General features: G+C 37.6%; 1 protein-coding gene across 5 annotated transcripts in view; it reads left to right on the top strand.

Annotated features, from left to right (window-relative positions):
- Positions 1-23,585, top strand: part of ELOVL7 (ELOVL fatty acid elongase 7) — an 85,460-nt gene that overhangs the window by 49,545 nt on the left and 12,330 nt on the right. For 4 of the 5 annotated variants that reach the window (XM_037022337.2, XM_017669164.3, XM_017669166.3 and 1 more), the window contains exons 2-6: positions 4,973-5,069; positions 12,289-12,479; positions 14,938-15,018; positions 15,880-15,936; positions 18,230-18,335. In XM_037022337.2, coding sequence (XP_036878232.1) covers positions 5,006-5,069; positions 12,289-12,479; positions 14,938-15,018; positions 15,880-15,936; positions 18,230-18,335 — 499 coding nt within the window. In that variant the 5' untranslated portion in view covers positions 4,973-5,005. The remainder of the gene's footprint in view (positions 1-4,972; positions 5,070-12,288; positions 12,480-14,937; positions 15,019-15,879; positions 15,937-18,229; positions 18,336-23,585) is intronic. The other variant, XM_073235931.1, reaches the window with a different exon arrangement.

Here is a 23,585-nt window from a genome sequence, read left to right on the forward strand (position 1 = left end):
CGCTGCAGACCTCCATCCCTATGCTGGTACCTGCCTGCAGGTCCTTCTGTGTGTGCCTGAGCAGCATCTGTGGCTGGGTGCCTCTGTTCTTGCAGGGTTGTTCCTGATGTCTGATTTGCAAAGCACAGATCGGTGGGGAGCCCAAACCTCCCAAGCGTCAGAGAGAAGGGAAACCAGTGACCCTGTTCCTGGACCGTAGACCTGCCCTCTGGAAGCCATATGCCGATTCCACCACTTTCCCTTGGAGAGTTTCCCCAACATATTTTATAGGATTGAGGTAAATCTCAACACATGAGAGTTCGCCTGGAAATGGCTGACCATGGTTTGAGGTTTCTGGACTCCTGCCAGCAACTTCCTCGCACAGGCAACTCTAAAGTCTCTGCCCCATCCGAGTGAGTTCCAGCAAGGAGTTCTCCCAGAGGGGTTCTGCTCTGTGGTTACTGTTGAGGTAGAGTTGACCAAAAGGATGAAGCGATCAGATGCACTAAGCACATGCTGTGTCCAGGTATCCTATCTGTGTTGTGTGGATGTAAGCAGCTTATGGCTTTGGTAGTCTCCAGGTAAGCCGCCCTGTGGGAAGGGCCTTCTCCCTTAGGCAGTGGGCACATTTTTCACATTTGAACTTGACATCTTTAATTGAGGCCTAAGGAAGCTAGTCTGGGCAGATCAAGTCCCTTCTTTACTAAATGGCTCAGTTACCGCATGATACTGTCAAAAACAAGGAGGAGATCCCTGGGTGAGTGGCAGGTGCTGGATGTGAGATAGCAGCACTGGTCCCCACCAACAAGCTCCTGCTCACTCAAAGCCTGCCATGTGTTTTTGAGGACTTTGGAGGCAGCTGAGCTCTGCAAGGGAGTGTTTTCTCTTCCCCTGCAGCACTTCCTGAAGGGACAGAGTGGTAGGGTCTCTTCTACCCTTAACGGAGGTGTGGTGATTTGTTTACTGTTTTTGAGTTTTAAGTCTCTGCTTCACATTCATGAGAGCCCTAACTTTTCTGGCATCTCCAGCCCTGAAATTTTATTCCATTGAATATTTTTAATTGGTTATTTAGGTTCCTGTACTGCTGTCAGCTAGACGATGTCTCTATACGTTCACCACATAGAATACATTTCTCTTCATCTCTGTGTACCATTGTTTAGCAATCAGCTGTCCACGTTAAATCATAGTAAAGGTGTCTGTGGGGTTGGAGGCGGTATGCCTGACTGTAGTTTAGGGGTAGCACTGTATTTTCAGGACAACCCAGATTGCCCCAAATTCAGTTGTTAAAAATTATTTAGACCAATCCCTATAATGTAATGTTGGCATACAGTCCTTCACTGTCTGAATGCATAAAGAACTCAGCTGTTTGTGTTCAGTTCCAATGAGGTAAAGGGATCATGCCATGTCTCTTCACACTGTTCCTTCTCTTCTGGTGGGCGCACAAGTGTTAAGGACTATGGTTGGATGGCAGGTTATCTACAAGCATAGGAGCAGTGAGAGAGTCCACACTCCAGAAAGCTTGGGCTAGAAGAGCCCTTCCTACCTCCCCATCTGCTATCTCTCACCGGCATGGAGGATGTCTACTTCTGTCACTCCTTCCCATCCAGTGTGAGTTTCTCCTCCAACAGCCTTCTCCCTTTTCTCCTGCTCAGTTTTCTGTAGTCTTTGGGATTAGAGAAACCAGCCATTTACTGCCTGCAACTATTTCTGACTTGCAATGGACTGTGGTTTCTTTGAGTCTTTGTGATTCAGTGAGGCTGGAGACAGGAAAATGTCCTATGTGGAATGAGTGGGAAAAAAAAAGAGGATGCAGGAATAGCACAGAAAACAATAATACTTTGAAATGTAACCCCACCATATGCCATATGGAATTAGAACCGTTCACTCTGGTTCTGAGTAATTTAAAAAGCATTATTTTGGCAGTTCAATCATGAGAAAAATGGCTAAAGGTCTGTTATGTCAGTGGTTAAGGTGAACAAAAAATTAGTTCATCTAAAACATTTATTCCAAAAAAGCTTGAAAACATCAAGGGAAGAATCACATATAATTATGACATGCCAGCTATTAAAATGAAAGTAGCAGAGTTTTCTCTAGAATTGTTCCATTGAACTGTTTTAGATAGAGTTCAGCCAGATGTTTTCCAATTAAATTGGTACAACCTATCTCTACAAATGATATTGATTGACTTTGAACATTTGTTCTTTATCAGATTCTGTGCTCTAAACTTTACAAATATATATTATCTCATATAGCCCTCAAAACAACTCTATGAGTTAGTTTATTTTATCTTGGCAGACTGCAGAATTGCCATTTTACAGATTAGGAAATTGAACTTTAATTTTGCCCAAAGTCACACAGCTGTTAAAGTGGTGGGACTCAAATCGAGGTCTGTCTGACTCCAGAGCCCTTATTCTAACCCTGTAGCACACCTTCACTACAGAAATGGTCCGTCGGAAAACAAGAGTCCAGGCTGACTCTGGCAGAACCCAGCATCAGCACAGCCAATCTGGAGTCTGAACTCAGTTTGAGGACACAGGATGCATTAAAGCAGAGGCCATGCTCAGATACTTCCCGCACTTGGAGAGATCCTCTGGAAGGGACAGATGCTTGAGGAATTAAGATAAAATTCCCCTTTTGTGTTTATGTGCATTTGTGTATGGCATTTAAGTAGTAATGTCCCAGCAAAGGTGTAGTTGATTCCATTCTTTCTTCTTTTCCTTAAAAATATTTCAGTTCTTTATTTTTGGATAGTAGTATATTCACATGAGTCAAAAACCAAACTGAAGCCCAGTTTTGGACCCTTTTCCCTTCCCCAGGGATATCTTTTCAGAGTTCTTTTTATGCTAATGTAAATAAATGTTAATTTATATTCTGACTCCTGACCTTTTCTATATAAAAGGTAATCATTTCAAAATTCTGTATCTTCCTTTACTTTTTTCACATAGAGATTTACTTGGGTACTTTTCCATAATACTACACGAAGAGCTTCCTCATTCTTTGTTACAGCAGCAAAATATTTCATGGTATTAGATATATTATCATTTATTAACCAGTCCCCTTTTAATAGACATTTGGCTTGTTTACAGTCTTTTGCTCTTACTAACTGATGCACTGAATTACCTTGAATACATGTCATTCTGCATATGAACATGTATATCTATAGGATTAGTTTCTAGAAGTAGGATATCTGATTTAAAAAATATGCATTTATCATTTTTACTTATAGTGCCAAATTGCCCTTGGTAAGGGTTATGCCAGTTACACTCCCACCAGCAATGTGAGTTTCCCACAGTCCTGCCAATAGAGTTAACACATTTTAAAATTTTGGCCCATCTGATGGATAAAAACATTTGGACTTTGGCTCATCCAGTGCAAAAAAAAATATTGTAGATTTCTTACTATGATTAATTAAAGTTAAACAACTTTTCATATGCTTAAGAGCATTTGTATTTTCTTTGCTGCAAAATCTGCATGGCTTATAGGTCTTTTTGTTATCAATTTCTAAGAGCTCTTCATATATTAGAGAGAGTAGCATCTGTCTGTGCTATGAATTGAATATATTTTCTTCTGTTTATCATTTGACTTTTTACTTTTTTCTTCTTGATTATCATATGGTTAAATTTGTTAGTCTTCTCTTATGTCTTACAGATTTTTAAGTCAGAGCTGCAAAGTCCTTTTCTACTCTAAGGTTATAAAAATGTTCTCTCTGTTGTCAACTAGGACTTTAATAGTTCTATTTTTCTTATTTAAATCTTTAATCCATTTGAACTTTATCTTGGTTTATAGTATATTTTTTTCCAGATGGCTATCTAGTTGTATGACACCATTAATTGAAGAATGGCTAGTAACTTGATGCCCATTGGTTTGGGATGCCACCTTTATCATACCCTGTGTCTTAAAAAAATAGGCATATATATATAAAAAATATGTTATCTATATTCTAAAATTGCTTTATTTTAGAATGTTAGAAAGAAGTCTGAATATTCCATTGCAGACCTAGAGGATTTCTTTTTTATTGTGATAAAATATAAATAATGTAAAATGATCATTTTAACCATTTTTAAGGGTTCAGTTCAGTGACATTATATTTACATTGTTGTACAACTGTCTCCACCATCCAGAACTATTTCATCTTCCTGTATGAGTTTGAATCAAATACACTGTTCATTTTATGAAGTGCCATCCATTTGTAAGGTGTTTGCTGATTTTGAGATGTTAAAATGTGGGAAAGTGTACATCTGAGAACTTATGAAATACAGTTATAAATTCCCAAATGTATTTGTTATATTTCTGGGTATTCTGTTCTGTTCCATTGGTTTGCTTCTCCATTGTGCCAATATCATGCTGTTTTAATTATTGGAGGTTTGGAATACCTTTTAATATATAATAGAGCTAGTTTCCCCTAACTGGTCTTCTTTTTCAGAAAACTTCTTTTTGTAATTATTCATGTCTATCCTTACAGATAAATGAGACAGCTTCTGCTTGGCTGTTGTAGACCTTCTTTCCCTCCCTCTTTCTACCTCTATTTTACTCAAATTGTAAAAACTTGCACATAAAAGACCTTGTTATACTTGAAGTCATCAGCTATAAGTCTTGGATCAGAGTAGCTTCTCTGAAAGTTTGTGTATCTTCTTGACCTCTTATTCTGGTTTTTATTTCAGCATTGCAATGGAAGTCCATTCCTGATCTAGATTGTTGCCATAAAAAGAAGCTACTCCTATGAAAGTTCTTAGAATCATTTACTCTTTTTTTATCTTATACATAGAATGTCATTCTTTTTCATCAAAGTAAGCACCTTCCTTATGATGATGAAAAATCTTAAATGTTTGCAACTGTACCAGGGTTTAATATGGTTCACTGAGGGTAATGCATTTACGCTCATAAAAGTTTTCCTATTAATTTCCTATTAAATTTTTAGCATTTTAAACATTATTTTACTAGAAATTGGCTTTATTTGCATTTATAAACTCATTTCTTTTTTGTTTTACTGAAGAATCTATTGTAAGTGCCAATAAATCCTGTGGAAATGGCCTTCATTGATCTTACATCGAGGACCGTGCATCTTTATGATAATTGGATGAAAGATGCTGGTAAGTAATCACATTTCCTACTTGAGGTACATCCTTCCTTTTTATGTCAGATTCCCAAATTTCTTTGAAGCAGACTGAGACACTTTACAACTTAACACTCCCTCTTAGACACTCTAAATACTGATATTTATTCTAGTTAATGAAGAGAAGTGTCAAAGGTTGAATTATGGATATGTACAAAGATAGAGCTAAACAGATGTTCATTACGATGTATATAATAGTGAAAATAGCTTTAATATCCACTGAAGGAAATTAGTTTGTAAATGATAGTACATTCCAACTCAGCAGCTATTAGAAGTGATTTTTGGAGGCACAGTGTTCTTAGGCTTGATTCTGCCCTGATACCCCTAAGGGAAATAACAGTTACTGTCAATAATGGCTCTGACCATAATGATTCCTTAATGGGAGGGACCACACCCCCCAGGGTTGTACCAGAAAGGGCAGGGAGCACTTCCTAGAATAACACCTGAGTAATTCTGCAATGCCTGCCTTTCCCCTTGCCCATTAAAAAAAAAAATCAATGTTCAAAAGAACATTGCCATAGCAAGAAGTTTAAAGTATATTAAATGGAAGCAGGTTATAAAACACCACATACATTTCTTTTGCCAGGGTTAGTAGTTATCTCTGTATGGTAGGATTATGGGTTTTTTATATTTACTAATCTATATATGTCTATGTTTTTTTTAACCTGTGTGTGTTCATTTTATAACCATTACAAACATTATAAATGTTTACATTTTTAAATGTTTATATAAGTAAATTTTCAAAAAGATAGACAAGGAATTAGAGGATTGTAGAGATAAGATGGATCTAGATAACATCAAAGCTGAGTTACATTTTAGCTCTTCATTTTAGAATTGAAGAAAGTGAGGCCCAGAGATGTCACCTTCCCTAGATCATGGCTTTTTGGCAGAAAAGAGTAGAGCCTATGTTTTCTGATTATGATTAGTATTCTGATATTTTACATCTGAATTATTTTGCACATATTCATCACCATCACCACTTCAGATTAGTTCTTATGTATCAACAAGAAACTACACATCACCAAAGTTAGAAGGAAAATGTGTCACCTCTTGGCTCCTACCACAGTACCTGGCACAGTAGTCCAATTTATGCTGATTTCAGCAAAGATGCACTTTTTCATGGTTATAATTTCTCAGTAGATCACTAAAGACCACTTGTATCACTTAAAAAGGTCCCAACAACTTGCTTCTGAAGAGTGCCAAGGGTTTCTTTTAGTATCCCATAAATAAAGAAGTTTCGCTCTGGTAGGGGATAGAGAATGACTGTTTCCATATGTCTTCCTATTTTTTTCGTAGTTTTTCAACTTACATAATGATGGAGAGAACATAGATCTCTTATGGTTTATTCTTCTCTGAAGGTTTATAGTAGTTAATAGTAGTTTGTTATCATACATTCAGTATTTAAATACTAGTTTTTTAATTTTGTTCTAGTGGACTTTATTTTTATTTATTAATTTTTAAAAATACTAATATTATAGTAGCTTTGCAAAGTAAAGGTGTGCCTTATTACCTGAACTCTCATGATTTGAACTTAAAAACCAAGTAGATTTGGGTACATTTTTTGAAATAGGCCTGTTGAAAAGAACAAGTCTCTTGTTATCCAACCATCCAGCTCTTGCTATTGATCATCCCAAGTGCAGGAACCCAGGAGATCCAGCTGATCAATATCCTAACTCCAGAGCCAAGTTAGTTTAGACGATAATGACTATAAAGTGCTGGAGGCATAAAATGTTTATAAATGAACTTCTGAATTCTGTTTCCACTTTTATCTATGGATCAACTATTTACTTTTTATTAGGAATATTTGCATTGAAAAGCTGAGTTATAAAAAGAATGACAGAGAGCTGGAGATGGTTAGGGAGAGACAAAGAGAGCCCTGGAAACGGCATGGCAGACAGTGCAGGGAAGATGAGAAGAGGCAGGCAATCTCCATATTTGAAGTTTACACTGATTTGCAGTCTTGAGAGAGGAGAGGGTACGATGAGAAGACCTAGATTTAAGTTCTGACACTAATGTGGACTAACTAGATGATCTTGAGCAAATTTATCATCTGTGAGTCTCAGTTTCTTTGTTAGCAAAACAGAGATGAGAATCGTACCTACCGATTCCCAGATAATATACATGAAGGTGCTCTATTATTTAGGCAGTATCCCAACACAAATGATGTTGTTGTTACAGATGATAGAACACTTTCATCTTAAAACATTTTTAATACAGCATATGCTTTTTTGAAAAATTTCTTCACATTTTTTTTCCTATCAGGGTCTAGTTTTATGTTGAGATTTACAACATTATGAGAACACTATCAGGTATAATAGAGTTTTTTGGTTTCTGCTGAATGTACTATTGATCTCTGAGAGCCATTGGAAATTACTCTGGCCGCCTTAGTCCAGTTTTACTTTGCTTACCCTGGGCAGGACTGAACCCACGATCAAGGGCTAAGAATTTCAAGTGTATTCTTGGCTTTGGCCCTAATCCTGAGTAGCTTTACTGATATTCACTGGTTTTCTGAGTGCTGGAAAAGTGTGGTGGTCATCATTATTTCTTGTGGAAAATTCCACAGTGACAGAATTTTAAAATGGTCTAATTAATACTTAAGCTATAAGAGGATTTATTTTAATTTTTAGAGAAATGTCAAATATCAAAACAATGCTGTAGTAACATTTTGGAATGTAGAGAAATGGAAACATTTTTAATGTTTAAAAAGCAACTTAACTTGTATTTAGATAGTAATAATGACTGCAGACTTAGTTGTGATCTTTTTGCAAGAGGGTAAAGTATGAGTCAGATCAGTGCCATTCTGAATGTTTAGCGCCTCCCAAGTACTTGAAGTGCTTTTTCTTCCAGCTTCTACATCTTGTTGGTGCTTGGAATTTTAAAGGGTGTACTTAAGCCAGTACATGCTACTTGAGAAGAGAACACTCTTTTACAAGTAGTTGATGGAAAGGCTCACTGATAACCTGTGTATGTGGCACTTGTAGTTTCCCTGTACTCTCTCTTTCTGGAACACTTTGAAAAGACATTAGGCTAGTGATAAGGCAGAACTTTGGTCATCTCTAGGGTATGGACCTCAGTCAGTCTGCCTCCCCATCCTCTTCTTTCAGAGATCTGCTTCGCAGATTTTGGCTCTTGATACTTAAGCCCTGATGTCAAGTGGAAGGTACATGATGACACACTCCACCCTCATCAGCCTTCTGTCGGTGAGGAAAATAGAGCTCACCTCACTCCTCAATCTTTTGTACTTCATGGGATCACAGACTGACTCAGTATTCCCTTTAAATGTCACCCAGATGTCCCCTCCCGGCCCCCCCGTCAAGTCACCTTCCACACCTGACTTGTAGACACCTTGTCGGGGGAGCCCACTATCTCACATAGAATTAGGCTCTCTATTCAGGAAGGTTTAACTGTTGCTGAGAGAGAAGGCATGAAAAATGAACAGTCATCAGTCATGGTCATCATATTGAACACTGAATAGTACTTGCTCAGTAGGGATAGCTAATTTAAGCAGAGGAATAAAATGAGCAGAGCTGTACTTTTAGAAAGTGTATTTGGCAGTTGTCTGAAAGACAAGATGTAGCACACTGGACCAGGGGCAGGGAAACCACATAAAAGACGATGGCAGAGCATGTGGTGAGCAATACAGAGGCCCTGCACGTAACTGAAGGAAGCGCCAGACCTCTGGCTCTTACCACTGACTGTGCACCAGGGTCACCTCAGCTGCTTGCGGATGCCTGAGGCCCATACCTAGGACCCTGATTCAGTTGGATCATGGCCACCTTCTGGTTATTTGGTTTTTAAGTAGTTTGCAGGTGATTCTGCTCTGCTGGCAGAATTGATATCAGCTGTAGTAATAGCAGCAGTGTTTACTGAGCACTTAGGTGTGCTGGGCTCTTCACGTGTAATAGTTCACTAAATCCTCTGTGAGATATGTGCTGTTTTTTGTCCAATTCACAGATGAAGAAACTAAGCACAGAGAAAGTAAGTCAATGGCCCCATGTCACATAACAAGTCAGTGGAGAGCCAGGATCAGAACACAGGCTGCCGACTCCTAAGCATTCCTGAAATAGGATTTTTAAAAAAAATTTGTATATTTTTATGGAAATAATATAAAATTAAATTAACCAGTATTTCCTAAAAGATACAATGTTTTTTAAAAAATCTACAGAACTTGAAAGTCACACGTGGAACTTCTGAAAAGGTGTGTGCTTAAAAGGCTAAATTATAGGAAAAAAATTATTTTAAAATTATGTTATTCTGCTTCCTGAGTCAGGCCAGCCTGCTTTTCCTAACTTGTTTTCATTCTACTGCTACCAAAGAACTGAAGGATGATGTCATTTGATATTTTTCTTCCTGCTGAGCTGACAAAATAATAAAATAAAACTTATCTTTGATTCAGAAGTTTCTTTACTGACACATTAAAAAACCCTAAGTTTAAAAAACTTTTAATCATATGTGTGATGTCTGTTAATAACAGGAATGTTTAAAATTGGTTATAAAGAAAAATTAAAAAGTAAAGGTCATCTATCCTGTCACCAATCCAAAGGTTATATCCTGTTAATATCCTTCCGGAGGTCATCATTTGGTGCTGGTTTGAGTCCTTATTTCTTTGGGGCTAAAAACTAGACATAGTAATTATAATATTCATGCATTTGGATTTGGTTTGATTTGGGTTACTCACTGATAGAAGAAATCTATCAAAGGTTGATCAGTTCTAATTCTAGCCCTTAGTCCCCAGTTGTGTGACAACTTTTATTACTGAGACTTCCCTGGTGAGTTTCAGGCCTGTGGCTAGGGCTCCTCGTGGCCATTTAAGTCATGCATGAGGCCCAGATGTCCCAGGAAAGTTGTTCAAGGGAAGGGGGGTGACTGACCTGAGCATAAATGACTTCAGTGACATGTATCTAGATAGCTGATTCCGAGGCTTTTCCATATTTAAAATGGTGGCAATCTTAATGTGAGAAAAACATTTTTAATTTTGAGAATTTGTGTTTTTTGAATGTCTCTTAGCAAACTGTTGTTGAATGTCTCTGTGCATAGCACTTCAACACATCATTCCTGCTGAGAGCATTGATGACTTCCTTTTTTTAAATCCATTGGCCTTTTTCAGTCCATATTTTTACTTTCCCTCTCTGCCACATTTGATACTTTGACTTCTTCCAAAATTTTCTCTTCTCTTGGCTTCAGGATCATCTCACTTCTGTGGCTTTCCTCCTACCACTCTGACCACTCCTCCTCTGCTGTTCTTTCTTCAGACATTCCTCCTTCGGATGTCGAGTCCTCAGGGTTCTGCCTTCAGCCACTTACTGTCCTCACTCTCCTCACTTAGCCTAAGCCAGTTGCGCCGCCCTTCATTGTTCATCATTTAGGTGATGACTTAAACTTCCACCTGTCTCTCCTTTCCTGTGCCGAACCATTTACAAAGTTATATTTTTTCTACCTCCCTTTTACATCTCAAAATGATCTGATCCTATTTCTCTTCCCTTATCATTACCTAATATTTAATGGTTTCATTTATGAATTTATTTTAGCAAAGGGCTCCTCTTTCCCAAGTCGTGTTCCACAGAGTGTTAGTTCTACAGGGTGTTAAATGGTATTCTACAAAAAAAAAAAAAAAAAAAAATCAGTGTTCCATGGCCAAATAAGTTTGAGGAATGCTGCATATCACCATTTGCATGTTGGCAATTCCCAGTGATTGTGAAGCACTAAGAAATCCTGCAGAAAAGCAACTTGTTTGTTTAGCTTAGCATTACCAGTAGCCTCTCTCCACTTTTTGTGGAAAGACTTTAAATATCTTGCTTCCATTGCATAGTTTGGGACATGCTTGTGTGGATATGAGGTGAGGAACAAACTCATTTTTCTCCCAAGTAGTCAGTTTTCAATTTAGAGCTGACTTTTCACTTATATATTTTTCTGAAATAGGGCGTCTTTTGATATTTTTGAGAGTAGCCCATTCAAATTCAGAATTAATAGCTAAAGCCATACCCTGGTCCATCTGTGTGTCAAATGTGAGCTCTCCAGCAATAGAAACAAGGCCAAATGAGTCATTAATCATGGAGTCTATTGAAGAAATTTTGTGGACTTGAAGGGGCATGCAGATCTTTTGGTAACTGATTACATTAGCCATTTAAATGAGCGAGGATATATTTCTCCCACCTCTTTTTTTCCAGTTGATAAAAGTGATGATATTTAGCAACCTAAGCTTAGTCAAGACTCAATTTTGAGTCAGGTGCACCTGGAAATTTGTCCATACCTATTTTCCTTTATAATACTCTGACTTCATGAGGTATAATTTTACACCTGAACTACTTAAGATTGTAGAATCAATCACATTTTATCTTGAGTTGCAATTTTTAGTTGATCTAATTCTCCTGGCCTGGAATTAGCGATGATCAGGTGAATTTCTTCTTACATGGTTGTGAGGCTAATAAATTTTTTTTTTTGAAATGTCATGTTGGTTAGCCCACATTTGGACACCTGAAAGCCACACTTCAGATACTTAGATGATGTTAAAGTCTCTTTTAATTCTGTGATTCTGTGATACAACATATATGGAAACATCCCAGTTTTCTTGGGGAAAGAAGTTAAGACACAGAAAACCCAAACAAAAAAATGTCTGGATGGAGAAACTCTAAAATGTCACTGGTGGTTGCAGATGGATGGTGGAACTTTGCAGAATGTCTGGCCTCCAGACCTGCTCCGCACCCTGTGCTGAGCTGTGAAGGATAACCAGCACGTACTGTATCCACGGGCTTGCTCCCCTGCCTTCTTGCTTCTGCCTGGGTTCAGGCAATGGAGAGCTCCAGCTGCGTAGAGAGAGGGAGGAAGGTGGTGTTGGAGTATCAATTCCTGTAGCCCCTTACTTGCAGAACTGCCTTGTTCTGACTGAATCCCTCAGCTACAAGGTCACAGGTCCTCTCCAGGAGGGCTTCTCCCTATGACTCTTTCCTGGGCTTTGGCACCCACTACTTCCCTCAGCCCTTTGAGGACTAGGGTAGTAACAGCCTCACTGTTTCTAGCTCCATCACTATCCCTGGTGATTTCTCTTTACCCTTTCTGAAGGCAGTAGTGATCATTGCCCAAATAATCAAATCCATTGTCAATGTTAGGACCTAAATGCTTGCTTAAAGAAATTCTTGTGACTGTCAGCTCTTGGCTACATGGATGTGCACTTACATCACGTCTTGTTTTTCTCTCAGATCCAAGAGTTGAAAACTGGTTCCTCATGTCCTCACCTCTGCCGCAAACCATCATCCTGGGACTCTATGTCTATTTCGTAACTTCTCTGGGACCAAAGCTCATGGAGAATCGAAAGCCCTTTGAGCTCAAGAAAGTGATGATAACGTACAATTTTTTCATAGGACTCTTTTCTGTGTATATGTGTTATGAGGCAAGTGTCTTCAGTATTCCTAATGGGAGAATTTTGCCCAAGTCTTCCTGTTTATCTGTCATATGTTTTTGTATCACTGTATAGGTAACTTTGAGATTTAAGGCATTTTAGAAACTTAGCTCACTTGAGCAGGTATTTACCAAAAAATTGTTATGTATAGACCAGATATTGAACTTTTTAGAGGATCTCACCTGACAGGTAATAAGAAAAATTAACTTTAAGTCAGGAACTTGCACATACTTAGCTTTAATAGATGACTGAATGAATCCATAAATGTTAGTTTTAAGGGAACTCATACTTGGAGAAGTTAATTAACTTACCTAAAGTAGCTGCGAAGCGGAGGGTGGGTACTTGAGTCCAGTTCTGTCTGACGTCAGAGCTCTTCCTGCTGCGATGTGCTGTCATTGTGCTGGGAACCTCTGGACTGTGCGTATGTCTGCTGCTCTGTAAAATGGTGGGCTGGGAGATTCATTTAGCTGGGCTTTGTGGGGATACCAAAAACTCATACAAAGCAGTAGGTGAGGGAGCCTGTCTCCTAATTGTTAGTAAGAAAGATGGGCTCTCCCAGAACCCAAAAGCAGACTCATGGATTCTCTTCCTCCCGCTCTGCTGTTAACAAGCCTCAGCCATCCTCACTTACTTAATTTTCTGGGATTCCTTGCTCTTTTCCCAGTACTGGCTGGCTTCTTCATCCTCGGCCCCTTTTTCACTTCCTCTGCAGCACAGCCTGTGCTTCCTCATAACTGGGGCTCTCGAGGGTCCAGCATGACCCCTCTGGCCTCTCTTGACACCCGGGCCTCTGCCTGCCACAGATCCACTTGACCCGGTCACTGTAAATCTGCTCTGGCCTCATTCTCACAGGCCTCCCTCAAGTTTGGACTTATTTTGTTGCCTTCCATCTCTTCCACTTTGTTTCTAAAGTTAAATCACAGGCCACTTTACAGACTCTGCGTCATGAATAACTGAAAGGGAAGGAATCATAGAGATGAGGAATAGGAAAAGTACATGCTCTTAGCAAGTTATTAGAGATAGGATGTAGCCTCTACCATAGGACAATATTAAGAACAGCCCTGGAAGCCAGGTGTTAAGGGACTAGTTAGTTGCAGTTATTCTACCAACTAGCTACCTGAAATCTGAGTGCGAGAGAATTATGATGCTCACTGACAGACCAGAACTTTGTAAAATAGAATTAGCCATTTCTGAACCATATTTCCTTGTTTCTTTAAGAAAACCTGTTGTCTTTTTTTCTGAGATATTTTCTCACTTATGATATATGTGTCATACTTTTCTGAGTTTGAATTTTTAAGATTACATAACTTGCTAAGTTAATAGTGGGATTAAATTATTTTATGAATCAAGCTAGGAGTTAGGAGCTAGCTATAAATACCATGGTCTAAATAGTTGTTCTTTCTCCTTTGATTCTTTTTTTAACCATTAAAATATCATTCTGATAATGCCTCATAAACCTTTGCTTTTAGAAGTTTATTTTAAAGTTGCCAATTTAGCATTAATTGTAATTAAAAATAGACTTAAAATATACTTTCATGGCAGAATTATGTGCCATTATACTGAGAAAGAGGACTTTCTAGGGAAGATGTTGGCACTTGTGAGAATAGGTTATCAGAGAAGAACCCAGATCCCTAAACTAAACCAATCACTTAATATAAGCATTAATTTAAAATTATGGCTCTCAGCTTTCATTTTCAGATACTGTTTTAAAAGATGACCTCCCCATCACCAGGCTGAAAGAATATCAATGTAATCTTTGAATTAAGGTTCAGACTTATCAACAATAGGCTTTTTCTTTTCAGCACTTCGTGGGTGTGTTGGAATTAAGGCCTACCAGACTGCACTCTTACTGTTCGCATTTCCTCTCTTCCTTGTCACATGAATCCAAAGCAAAACTAATAGCTGAGTCTTGTGTTTGGTCAGCTTTAAGAGCCACGGACTGCCACTTGACATTGCAGATGCTATCCAAAGACAGGAAGAACTCAGTTGTGCAGCCATTTGTGAGCACTTGGAGGAATGTTGCATTGCCCATTTATTTATTGGCTAATTGGGAAGACTGGAAATCATCAGAAAAGACTGATTTCAGACCCAATTTTTCCCTTTTGAATACATAAACCTAGTACACATAGATGTACATACTTACCAGTACTTGCTGTTTAAGCAAAACACTCCCAGTATTTTGTTCTCCACTCTGTTAGAATAATAATCCTAGGAAATGGACATTCAAATCCATATATGGTTAATGTTAATAATATACAAGATTACAATGTTGAAAATCTTTTTGCTTTGATATCAAGCAAGTTCCTAGTTTGTAATTGTTTTAGCCTGCCTTTCCCTCGGCATTGACTGCTGACTCAGCAGAGAATGTAATGAACAGAATCAAAACTACCTTTGTTGTAGCTGTTGAGCAAATGCTTCCTTCTTTAATATACATGTTCTCTCTTTGCAGTTTGTGATGTCTGGCTGGGGCACAGGTTACTCATTTCGATGTGATATTGTTGACTATTCACAGTCACCTACAGCATTGAGAGTAAGTTTCTCCTTGGAAAACCTGTCACTCAAGTTCAATGTTAAAACTTTTAAACTCTATTTGTAATACTGAATGTGAACTCAGAATGGATAATTGACTCAGCTATCAGGTTATATGTGTTGAGAGATAAAAGCTAATAAGTACCAGAAGGAATCAAAGTCAGGTGTGTAGTTTTCTATAAAAGGAAAATTGGTGCTTTTCTTTTAAATTTCTTAGATTTAAAAATAAATTCCTATCTGGTTCCTCAAAAAATTAAAAATAGAATTACCATATGATCCAGCAATTCCACTTCTGGATACATACCTAAAAGAATTGAAAGCAGGGACCCAAGAAATATTTGTACACCCATATCCATAGCAGCATTATTCACAATCCAAATGTCTATGGGCAAAGGAATGGAGAAATAAAACGTGGTATGTACATACAGTGGAATATTATTCAGCCTTAGCAAGGAAGAAAATTCTCACAAATGATATAAAATGGATGAGTCTGGAGGATATTCTGCCAAATGATAATCCAGGCACAACAGAACAAATACTGTGTGATTCTATTATATGAGATACCTAACATGGTCAAGTTCACAGGCAGAATGTAATAGTTATCAGGAGCTGGAAGGAAGAGGGGATAAGGAGTTATTTTTTAATGTGTACAAAGTCTCAGTTGTGCAAGATGAAAAGAGTACTATCCATGAATCATGGTGATAGTTGCACAACAATGTGAATGTACTTAATGCCAACATGCTGTGCACTTCCCAGTGTTTAGGATGGTAAATTTTAAGTTATTTTATGTATTTTGCCAAAATTAAAAAGAGTAAAATTTTACTCCATGTAAAAAAATTCATATCTATGGTTGTTTCTGCAGATGGCACGGACCTGCTGGCTTTACTACTTCTCCAAATTTATTGAACTGTTAGATACTGTGAGTATGAGGTCACCATATTTGGTAAAGGTTTGATGTTTCAATTAAAGCAATAAACTGCTAGAGTTTGGTTGTCTGATAACTTTGATTGTCTCTCCACCTTAGCCAAACCTACTTTTTATTATCAGTAATATCAGAGACTAGATAGGATAAGCTTATTTTTCCATCTTTTGCAAACTCCAAAAGGTTTTTTTATATATATCTACCACTGGATAAGCATGTAGCTGTCACGTACACCACACAACTGTGCATCTTTATGTAGATAGATGACAATTGTTTTTCAAAGCAAATTCAGGAAGCAAAGAGCAGAAAACATTTTACCCTGGTTCTTTATACCACAGCACTGTGTCAACCATATTCCTTTAAGAGGATCAGTGCTTCAGAATTCTTAAACTTACACTGGGATGTTACCCCTGCGATACCAGTAATTTTGGTAATATCAAAACTATCTCACCTGCCTTTCTGAAGTCCATGCTTACTAGGTCCTCTCCCTTCCTGCTTAAGATCCTGGTGTGGATTAGCTCTGGATTTGGGTGACTGGGCCCTCGGGGAAGCTAGGAATCAGGGTCCATGATGAGAGGAGAAAGCTGTGTGCATTTGTTTACAGAGTAGCTTAGGAAAGCTGATATTTATTGTATCTTTTTGGTATGTGGACTTTAGTTATCTGGAACCAGTTCTGGGTCTAAAACTAACAAGTGTGTTCTCTCTTCAGAATGCATACCACTACATTTCTTATAGCAAATCTCAACGTGCTTTACCTTCTCAGCTGAATAGTCACATAATATTAGAATTGAAAAGGACTTTAGTGAGCATAGAATCAAGTGGTTCTCAAATATTTGGCATATATTAGAATAACCTGGAAGGCTTGTTAAAAACACAGATGTATGAACCCTACCCCCAGATATTCTGACTCAGTAGGTCTTAATGTGGGGCTCAAGAATTTGCCTTTCTCTCCAGTTCTCAGGTGGTGTTATTGTTGTGGTTTAGGGTCCACACTTTGAGAGCCCTGCTGTGGTTCTCTGTGCTCATAGTGAAGTGAAATTAATTGAATTAGGAGAAAATAAATATCTGGGCCCCCACCCCCAGATATTTGGTGTCAGATGGTCTGGAGTTAGAGACCAGGTATGGCTATTTAAAAAAAAGCTTAAGCATTGTAATATGCAGCCAGGGTTGAGAACCATTGATCTAGTTCAGAGCCCTCAATCTGAAAATAAACTGAAGCCAAGGAATTAAGTGATTTACCGAGATGATTACTGCTACTGACAGGGACTAGGACCCCAGATTGCTTGTTTATGGCTTTTTCTGTTGCACCATGCTGCCTTCTTCCATGTGCATAAGCAAATGTATTTTGGCTTCACTGTTTCTGCTTTGCATGTTCTCATTTCCAGGTTCCATAAGGGAACTGTTACTGTTTCTATGTTTTTCCCTAAACCACATTTCTCAGATACTCCTACAAATACTTTTGCTTGTGCTCTTCTGTTTTGTCTCATATTTAGAAGTCTAAGTCATCACTGGTATCGTGAATTTTGAATATTTTTTGAACATTTAATTATTCTTTTGAGTAGTTTTTGAAAAAAATTTCTGCTTAAAGCCTTTCTGTTCTACGACTTAGTTTGTAGTCTCCACAAACCACTGGCTGCATCCAGTCTGGGGGACGCCTTTGTTGCCTTCCTCGTTTTTCTTGGGCAGCTTTGATTTTTGTTCGGTCCCATTTCCCAAATCAACTCTCGGAATTTTCCCTCTTCATCTTCCTTAAATAATAATTTGCTTACTTTTGACTGTTGCAAATTTTTATTTGTTTCAACTTGCTTAATTCCTTATCTAAATTGGTAGGGTGTGTTAGGGAGCAATGTAGAATGATTTCAGTCCTAAGAATTAAGATTCTCTGCTTTCCCATATACTTCAAAATGTGTATGTGTATGTATGTGTATATATGTATGTGTGTATGTATGTGTGTAAATATATGTATGTATTTATATACATTTACCAATAACATTTCTTTCAATACTTTTTGGCTATATTCGCCACTTTATATCTTTGATTTTTAAATCTACGTATAATTTCTTTTCACCTTTTTATTGATTCTCCCATGACTAGGCATTGTACCCAAGTTCCTTCATACTGAACCTGAGCTGCCCCTTGGAGAATCAGCTGTTTCTATGAGCATTTTAAAGGCAAATCCTTCAGAGCAAATTATGATGTGAAATAGTTTGCATTTTGCCAATATTTTTATAACACTAGATAAATTATTGCATGGTTTTATATGAACTTGATTTTCTTTAAATTATTTCAGATCTTTTTTGTTCTGCGTAAGAAAAATAGCCAAGTGACTTTCCTGCATGTCTTCCATCACACCATCATGCCATGGACCTGGTGGTTTGGAGTCAAATTTGCTGCAGGTAGCCAAGGGAGAGTTGGGATCATGTGTTATAAACAATAACATTTCTGTATGCTACAAACACAGATTCTATCCTTAAGTGTGATTTAAACGAAACTCAAAATATCAAAGAGTCCCTCTGATCAAACTTCTGACTTCCATTATTACCTGAAACATGAATGTAAGACTCTTTCCTGGACCATTCCCCCACCCTCCACTCTTTAGATATGGATGACTTTGGGGTACAGTCTTTTACACATATCCTTCACTTATTTTGTTTGGATTTTATCCTTTTCCCATATCATTCTATTAAATGTCTTTAAATAAAGGAAATGGTATAAGCCTTGGTCTTACAGGAATAGGGTTAGATATCTATTCCTCATATGTTCTCAGGAAGATAGAATATTTATTTCAAGTTCCATGCCCTCTTTGCCTTCAAATATCCAATAACGGATACAAACTCCAACCCGTAACAACTTCTATAGGTGTGTGTAAGTGCAGTTTTCTCAACTTCTTAAGCATCCTATCGTACTAAAGGATGTTTTGATACTGTTTTTTAAGTCAAGAGAGTTTAAATCAAAAGCTTGGTCAACAGCCTTTTTTTGTTTGATTGGTTTGCTTCTGAACATCTAGAATTGGAAAAACCAGGAGGTTAAGTGATTCTACCCTATGATAAAGTTTTAAATAAGTGATCCCCAAAGACATATTCTTACCTTATTAACAAAATTTGGTTGGGGAATTTATGTATGCTAGTTTCTTAGATTTAAGAAGTCTTCAAGTGGGCCTGAAGCCCATATTAGACAATGCTTTTAACATTTCTCACCTAATAGGCATTCTGAGTCTGCAAGACCAAAAGAAAACAGAAACGACAATTGAGGAACTCTTGTTTGAGTTTTAGACTTTTCAGGCATGGGGAAAAAATCTGCATGCCTTAGAGCATGAGAGGACATGGATGTACCAGTGGCACAGAAGAAATTGAGAACTTAGTGGAGTCAGAGGGCTGTCCCTACCATGACCTATGGGCATTGGATTTTCCAGGATATAAAGTATCTCCTTGATCCAAGTTGGTGTTTTTCTATTAGGATTTTTTAAAAGTAAACATAGCTTACAATGTTTTGCTATAATGTATGTTAATGTAAAAATTTAGCTCCCATTATAACAAGATAGTCTCATCTGTATCCATTTCACAAGTCAAGGGCATTTATTTAATCTCCATTATTTTACTTACCTTTACTTCCTTTGTTTTTGTTTTTCCTCCCATGCATATTGTGCCTCTCAGTTCTTTTTACAGTGCATCTTATTTGTGTTGGTGAAAAATTGAAACATACCTAAACTTCCAGTAATAGTTGGTTATGATTTCTTGTGTGTATGTAACTGTGAAGTGCAAATGGTATTGTGAGGCATTTAGCTCATCTTCTCTTTTAAGCAGCTTGACTCCTAAATTGTCAGAAATAGGTTACTATTCTATTTTTAAAGTATGCTAGAAGAGGTTCTTTCACACCCTTTAAATTTATTTATTCACATTTGTTCCATGAGACCAGAATATTATATCACAACACTTAAAAATAAATAGAACTGGAAATAAGATTGGATACCAATACCCCAAAATAGAGTGATTTAGAGATATTGATACCAACGTGGCTTCTCTCTCTCTATTTTTCTCTGTATTCTGTTTTTCTACATTGCATATCTGTTTCCTCTAAAATGTGGAAAATAACTTTTTTTGAAGAATAGAGTTGAGCACTGTTCTAATGTCTGACTTTGAGTCCATTGATAGTCTGGCTTTCATTTCAAAACAAGCAGTGCTTTCAATAATGAAAATTTAAACACAGGATATACCTCAATTTTTCAGTGTCACCATGTTTATGGACATCAAGCACCTGTAGTGACTTCACTGTCTACCTTAATCCCCTTTCTGCTTTATGAACTATAAATACTAGAAAATAATATTTTCTGATTTCTCATATGTTCCATGAGTTGGCATTTCTGTTCAGGCCTACATGTGGAATCTGGGAATACTTGTACACCTGATCTGTTCAGTGACAAGCACAGTAATAGGAGCTGAAGTATTTCCAGAAATGGGGCTTGGCGTTGGCTTTCATTCCTAGAATGAAACTGTCTAGTTTAACTGTTCTTGCAAAACTTTGAGTACAGCTTATCTCTACCTAGTATCTAATTTCCTATTTGCCAGTTGTACAACTTGCTGGGGTAGTGGCAGTTCAGCTTTTCTTTGGAATGTGATGAAGATATTTCTGTGACAGGTTTTTATATTATTATGCACATACTCCCTTCCAGAGATATGGAGAATTATGATAACTGCCCAGGTGATTTCTTTATTTTTTCCAAACCAAAGGAGTAAAATGGGATGAAAGTAAAATTGTAATTCATTCTGAGATGTTGGTTTTTCAGAACTGTTAGTGTAAAGAAGAAAGGAAGCTTAGGAAATAGTTTACTAGAAAAGCTTTCCAAAGAAGATATGAAAGACATTACTGATTAAAATGTGATTGTTCTATGAACAAACTTACTAAGATAATTTTTTTTTTGAGAGGGCATCTCTCATATTTATTGATCAAATGGTTGTTAACAACAATAAAATTCTGTATAGGGGACTCAATGCACAATCATTAATCCACCCCAAGCCTAATTCTTGTCAGTCTCCGATCTTCTGAAGCATAACGAACAAGTTCTTACATGGTGAACAAATTCTTACATAGTGAATAAGTTCTTACATGGTGAACAGTACAAGGGCAGTCATCACAGAAACTTTCGGTTTGATCACGCATTATGAACTATAAACAATCAGGTCAAATATGAATATTCGTTTGATTTTTATACTTGATTTATATGTGAATCCCACATTTCTCCCTTATTATTATTATTATTATTGTTATTATTTTTTAAATAAAATGCTGAAGTGGTAGGTAGATGTAAGATAAAGGTAGAAAACATAGTTTAGTGTTGTAAGAGAGCAAATGTAGATGATCAGGTGTGTGCCTGTAGACTATGTGTTAATCCAAGCTAGACAAGGGCATTAAAACATCCATAGATGCAGAAAATTTCTCTCAAAACAGGGGGGGTGAGGTTCTGAGCCTCACCACTGTTGATCCCCAATTTCTCACTTGATGGCCCCCCTGTGACTGTGCCTGTCTTAGGTTGTTCCTCCCTTGAGGAATCTTACCCGTCTCTGGCTAACCAGTCATCTTCCAGGGCCATACAGGGAGATGTAAAATTGATAAGTGAGAGTGAAGCCATATTGTTTGAAAAGGTTAGCTTTTTACTTCTTTGCATATTTATGCCCTGTGGCTTCTATGCCCAGCATTTGTCTTGAGGTATCTTTACCACTTGGAAGAATTATGATACTCGGTAAATTCGATATGAGGCACGAATTCTATTTAAGGGTTGTAATTAGGAAGGAAGAAGAAAAGCTATAGAAGTAGCAGACGGAAGAAAACATGGGAAGATTGATTATTTCTTTGACATATCTTCTTGTAGAGTAACTTAAGCATGTATAGGTTTTAAACTGCTAATTAAATTGCGCACACACATTAACATAATAGGAATACAGTTACATAACCAAAGCAGACCTACAATTACCAGCCATCTCCAGTGAAACCAAGAAAACCAGTTAGGCACCCTAAGCATTTGTGAAAACTTATCTATGATATGATGGATATTGTCTAACTGAATTTGAATAGTTTGAGAAAAATCAGACAAATTAAAAAACAACACATTCCTGGGAACTGTTCACATCCCATATGTTCTTTTAACCATAGATAGTCTGTAGTCTCAAGATTTTGGAGCACTGCAACTTGCACTTCTCCTAATTCTTGGTTGAGTTCCAACAGTATGCATCCAGTCAAATTTGTTGTTTTACTTTATGCACCGGCCAGCTTAGATATCTCCTTCTTCATTCCAATGGCAATTCCAGGAACCAGTGGAATGAATGCAGCTACAACTGCAACAGTGCCAGGATCTTTGTTGAAGTTTTTTGATGATCATCTTCTGGAATGACTGTTCCAGAGTTTGTTGATGTTGGAACTTCTTCATATCGTATTTCATATCGTATCTTAGTTCGTTTTCTGGGTAGCCAAATTAGGCTTTGATCCTCTGTAAAAACACAAACAGACCCTTTGCCCACACTTTGATATGCCCTTTATACCATTGTGAAGAACTTATTGGAGGTCACCACACAGGAACTGCTTTTTTTTTTTAAGAGAAAGGAATATTATAAGAAAAATGTACTTCCATAGCTGATCATCTGACACCCTTTAAATGATCAAAATTAAGGATATTTAAAGCATGCATTAATCGTTGATTTACAGTTAGTTTTATCCTATCAGGGAGTCATCCCCCTTTCCTTTTTTTTTTTTTCTTGTTATCATTAATCTACAATTACATGAAGAATATTATGTTTACTAGGCTCTCCCCTATACCAAGTCCCCCCTATCAACCCCTTTACAGTTGCTGTCCATTAGCATAGCAAAATGCTGTAGAATCACTACCTGTCTTCGCTGTGTTGTACAGAGCTCCCCTTTCTCTCACACCCCCCATTATGCATGCTAATCTTTATACCCCCCTTCATACCCCCCCTTATCCCTCCCGACCCACCCATCCTCCCCAGTCCCTTTCCCTTTGGTACCTGTTAGTCCATTCTTGGGTTCTGTGATTCTCCTGCTGTTTTGTTCCTTCAGTTTTTCCTTTGTTCTTATACTCCACAAATGAGTGAAATCATTTGGTATTTCTCTTTCTCCGCTTGGCTTATTTCACTGAACATAATACCCTCTAGCTCCATCCATGTTGTTGCAAATGGTAGGATTTGTTTTCTTCTAATGGCTGAGTAATATTCCATTGTGTATATGTACCACATCTTCTTTATCCAATCATCTACTGATGGACACTTAGGTTGCTTCCAATTCTTGGCTATTGTAAATAGTGCTGCAATAAACATAGGGGTGCATCTGTCTTTTTCAAACTTGAGTACTGCGTTCTTAGGATAAATTCCTAGGAGTGGAATTCCTGGGTCAAATGGTAAGTTTATTTTGAGCATTTTGAGGAACCTCCATACTGCTTTCCACAATGGTTGAACTAATTTACATTCCCACCAGCAGTGTAGGAGGGTTCCCCTTTCTCCACAACCTCACCAACATTTGTTGTTTGTCTTTTGGATGGTAGCCATCCTTACTGGTGTGAGGTGATACCTTATTGTAGTTTTAATTTGCATTTCTCTGATAATTAGTGATGTGGAGCATCTTTTCATGTGTCTGTTGGCCAT

The sequence above is a fragment of the Manis javanica genome, chromosome 1 (assembly GCF_040802235.1).
Source record: "Manis javanica isolate MJ-LG chromosome 1, MJ_LKY, whole genome shotgun sequence".
NCBI lineage: Eukaryota > Metazoa > Chordata > Mammalia > Pholidota > Manidae > Manis > Manis javanica.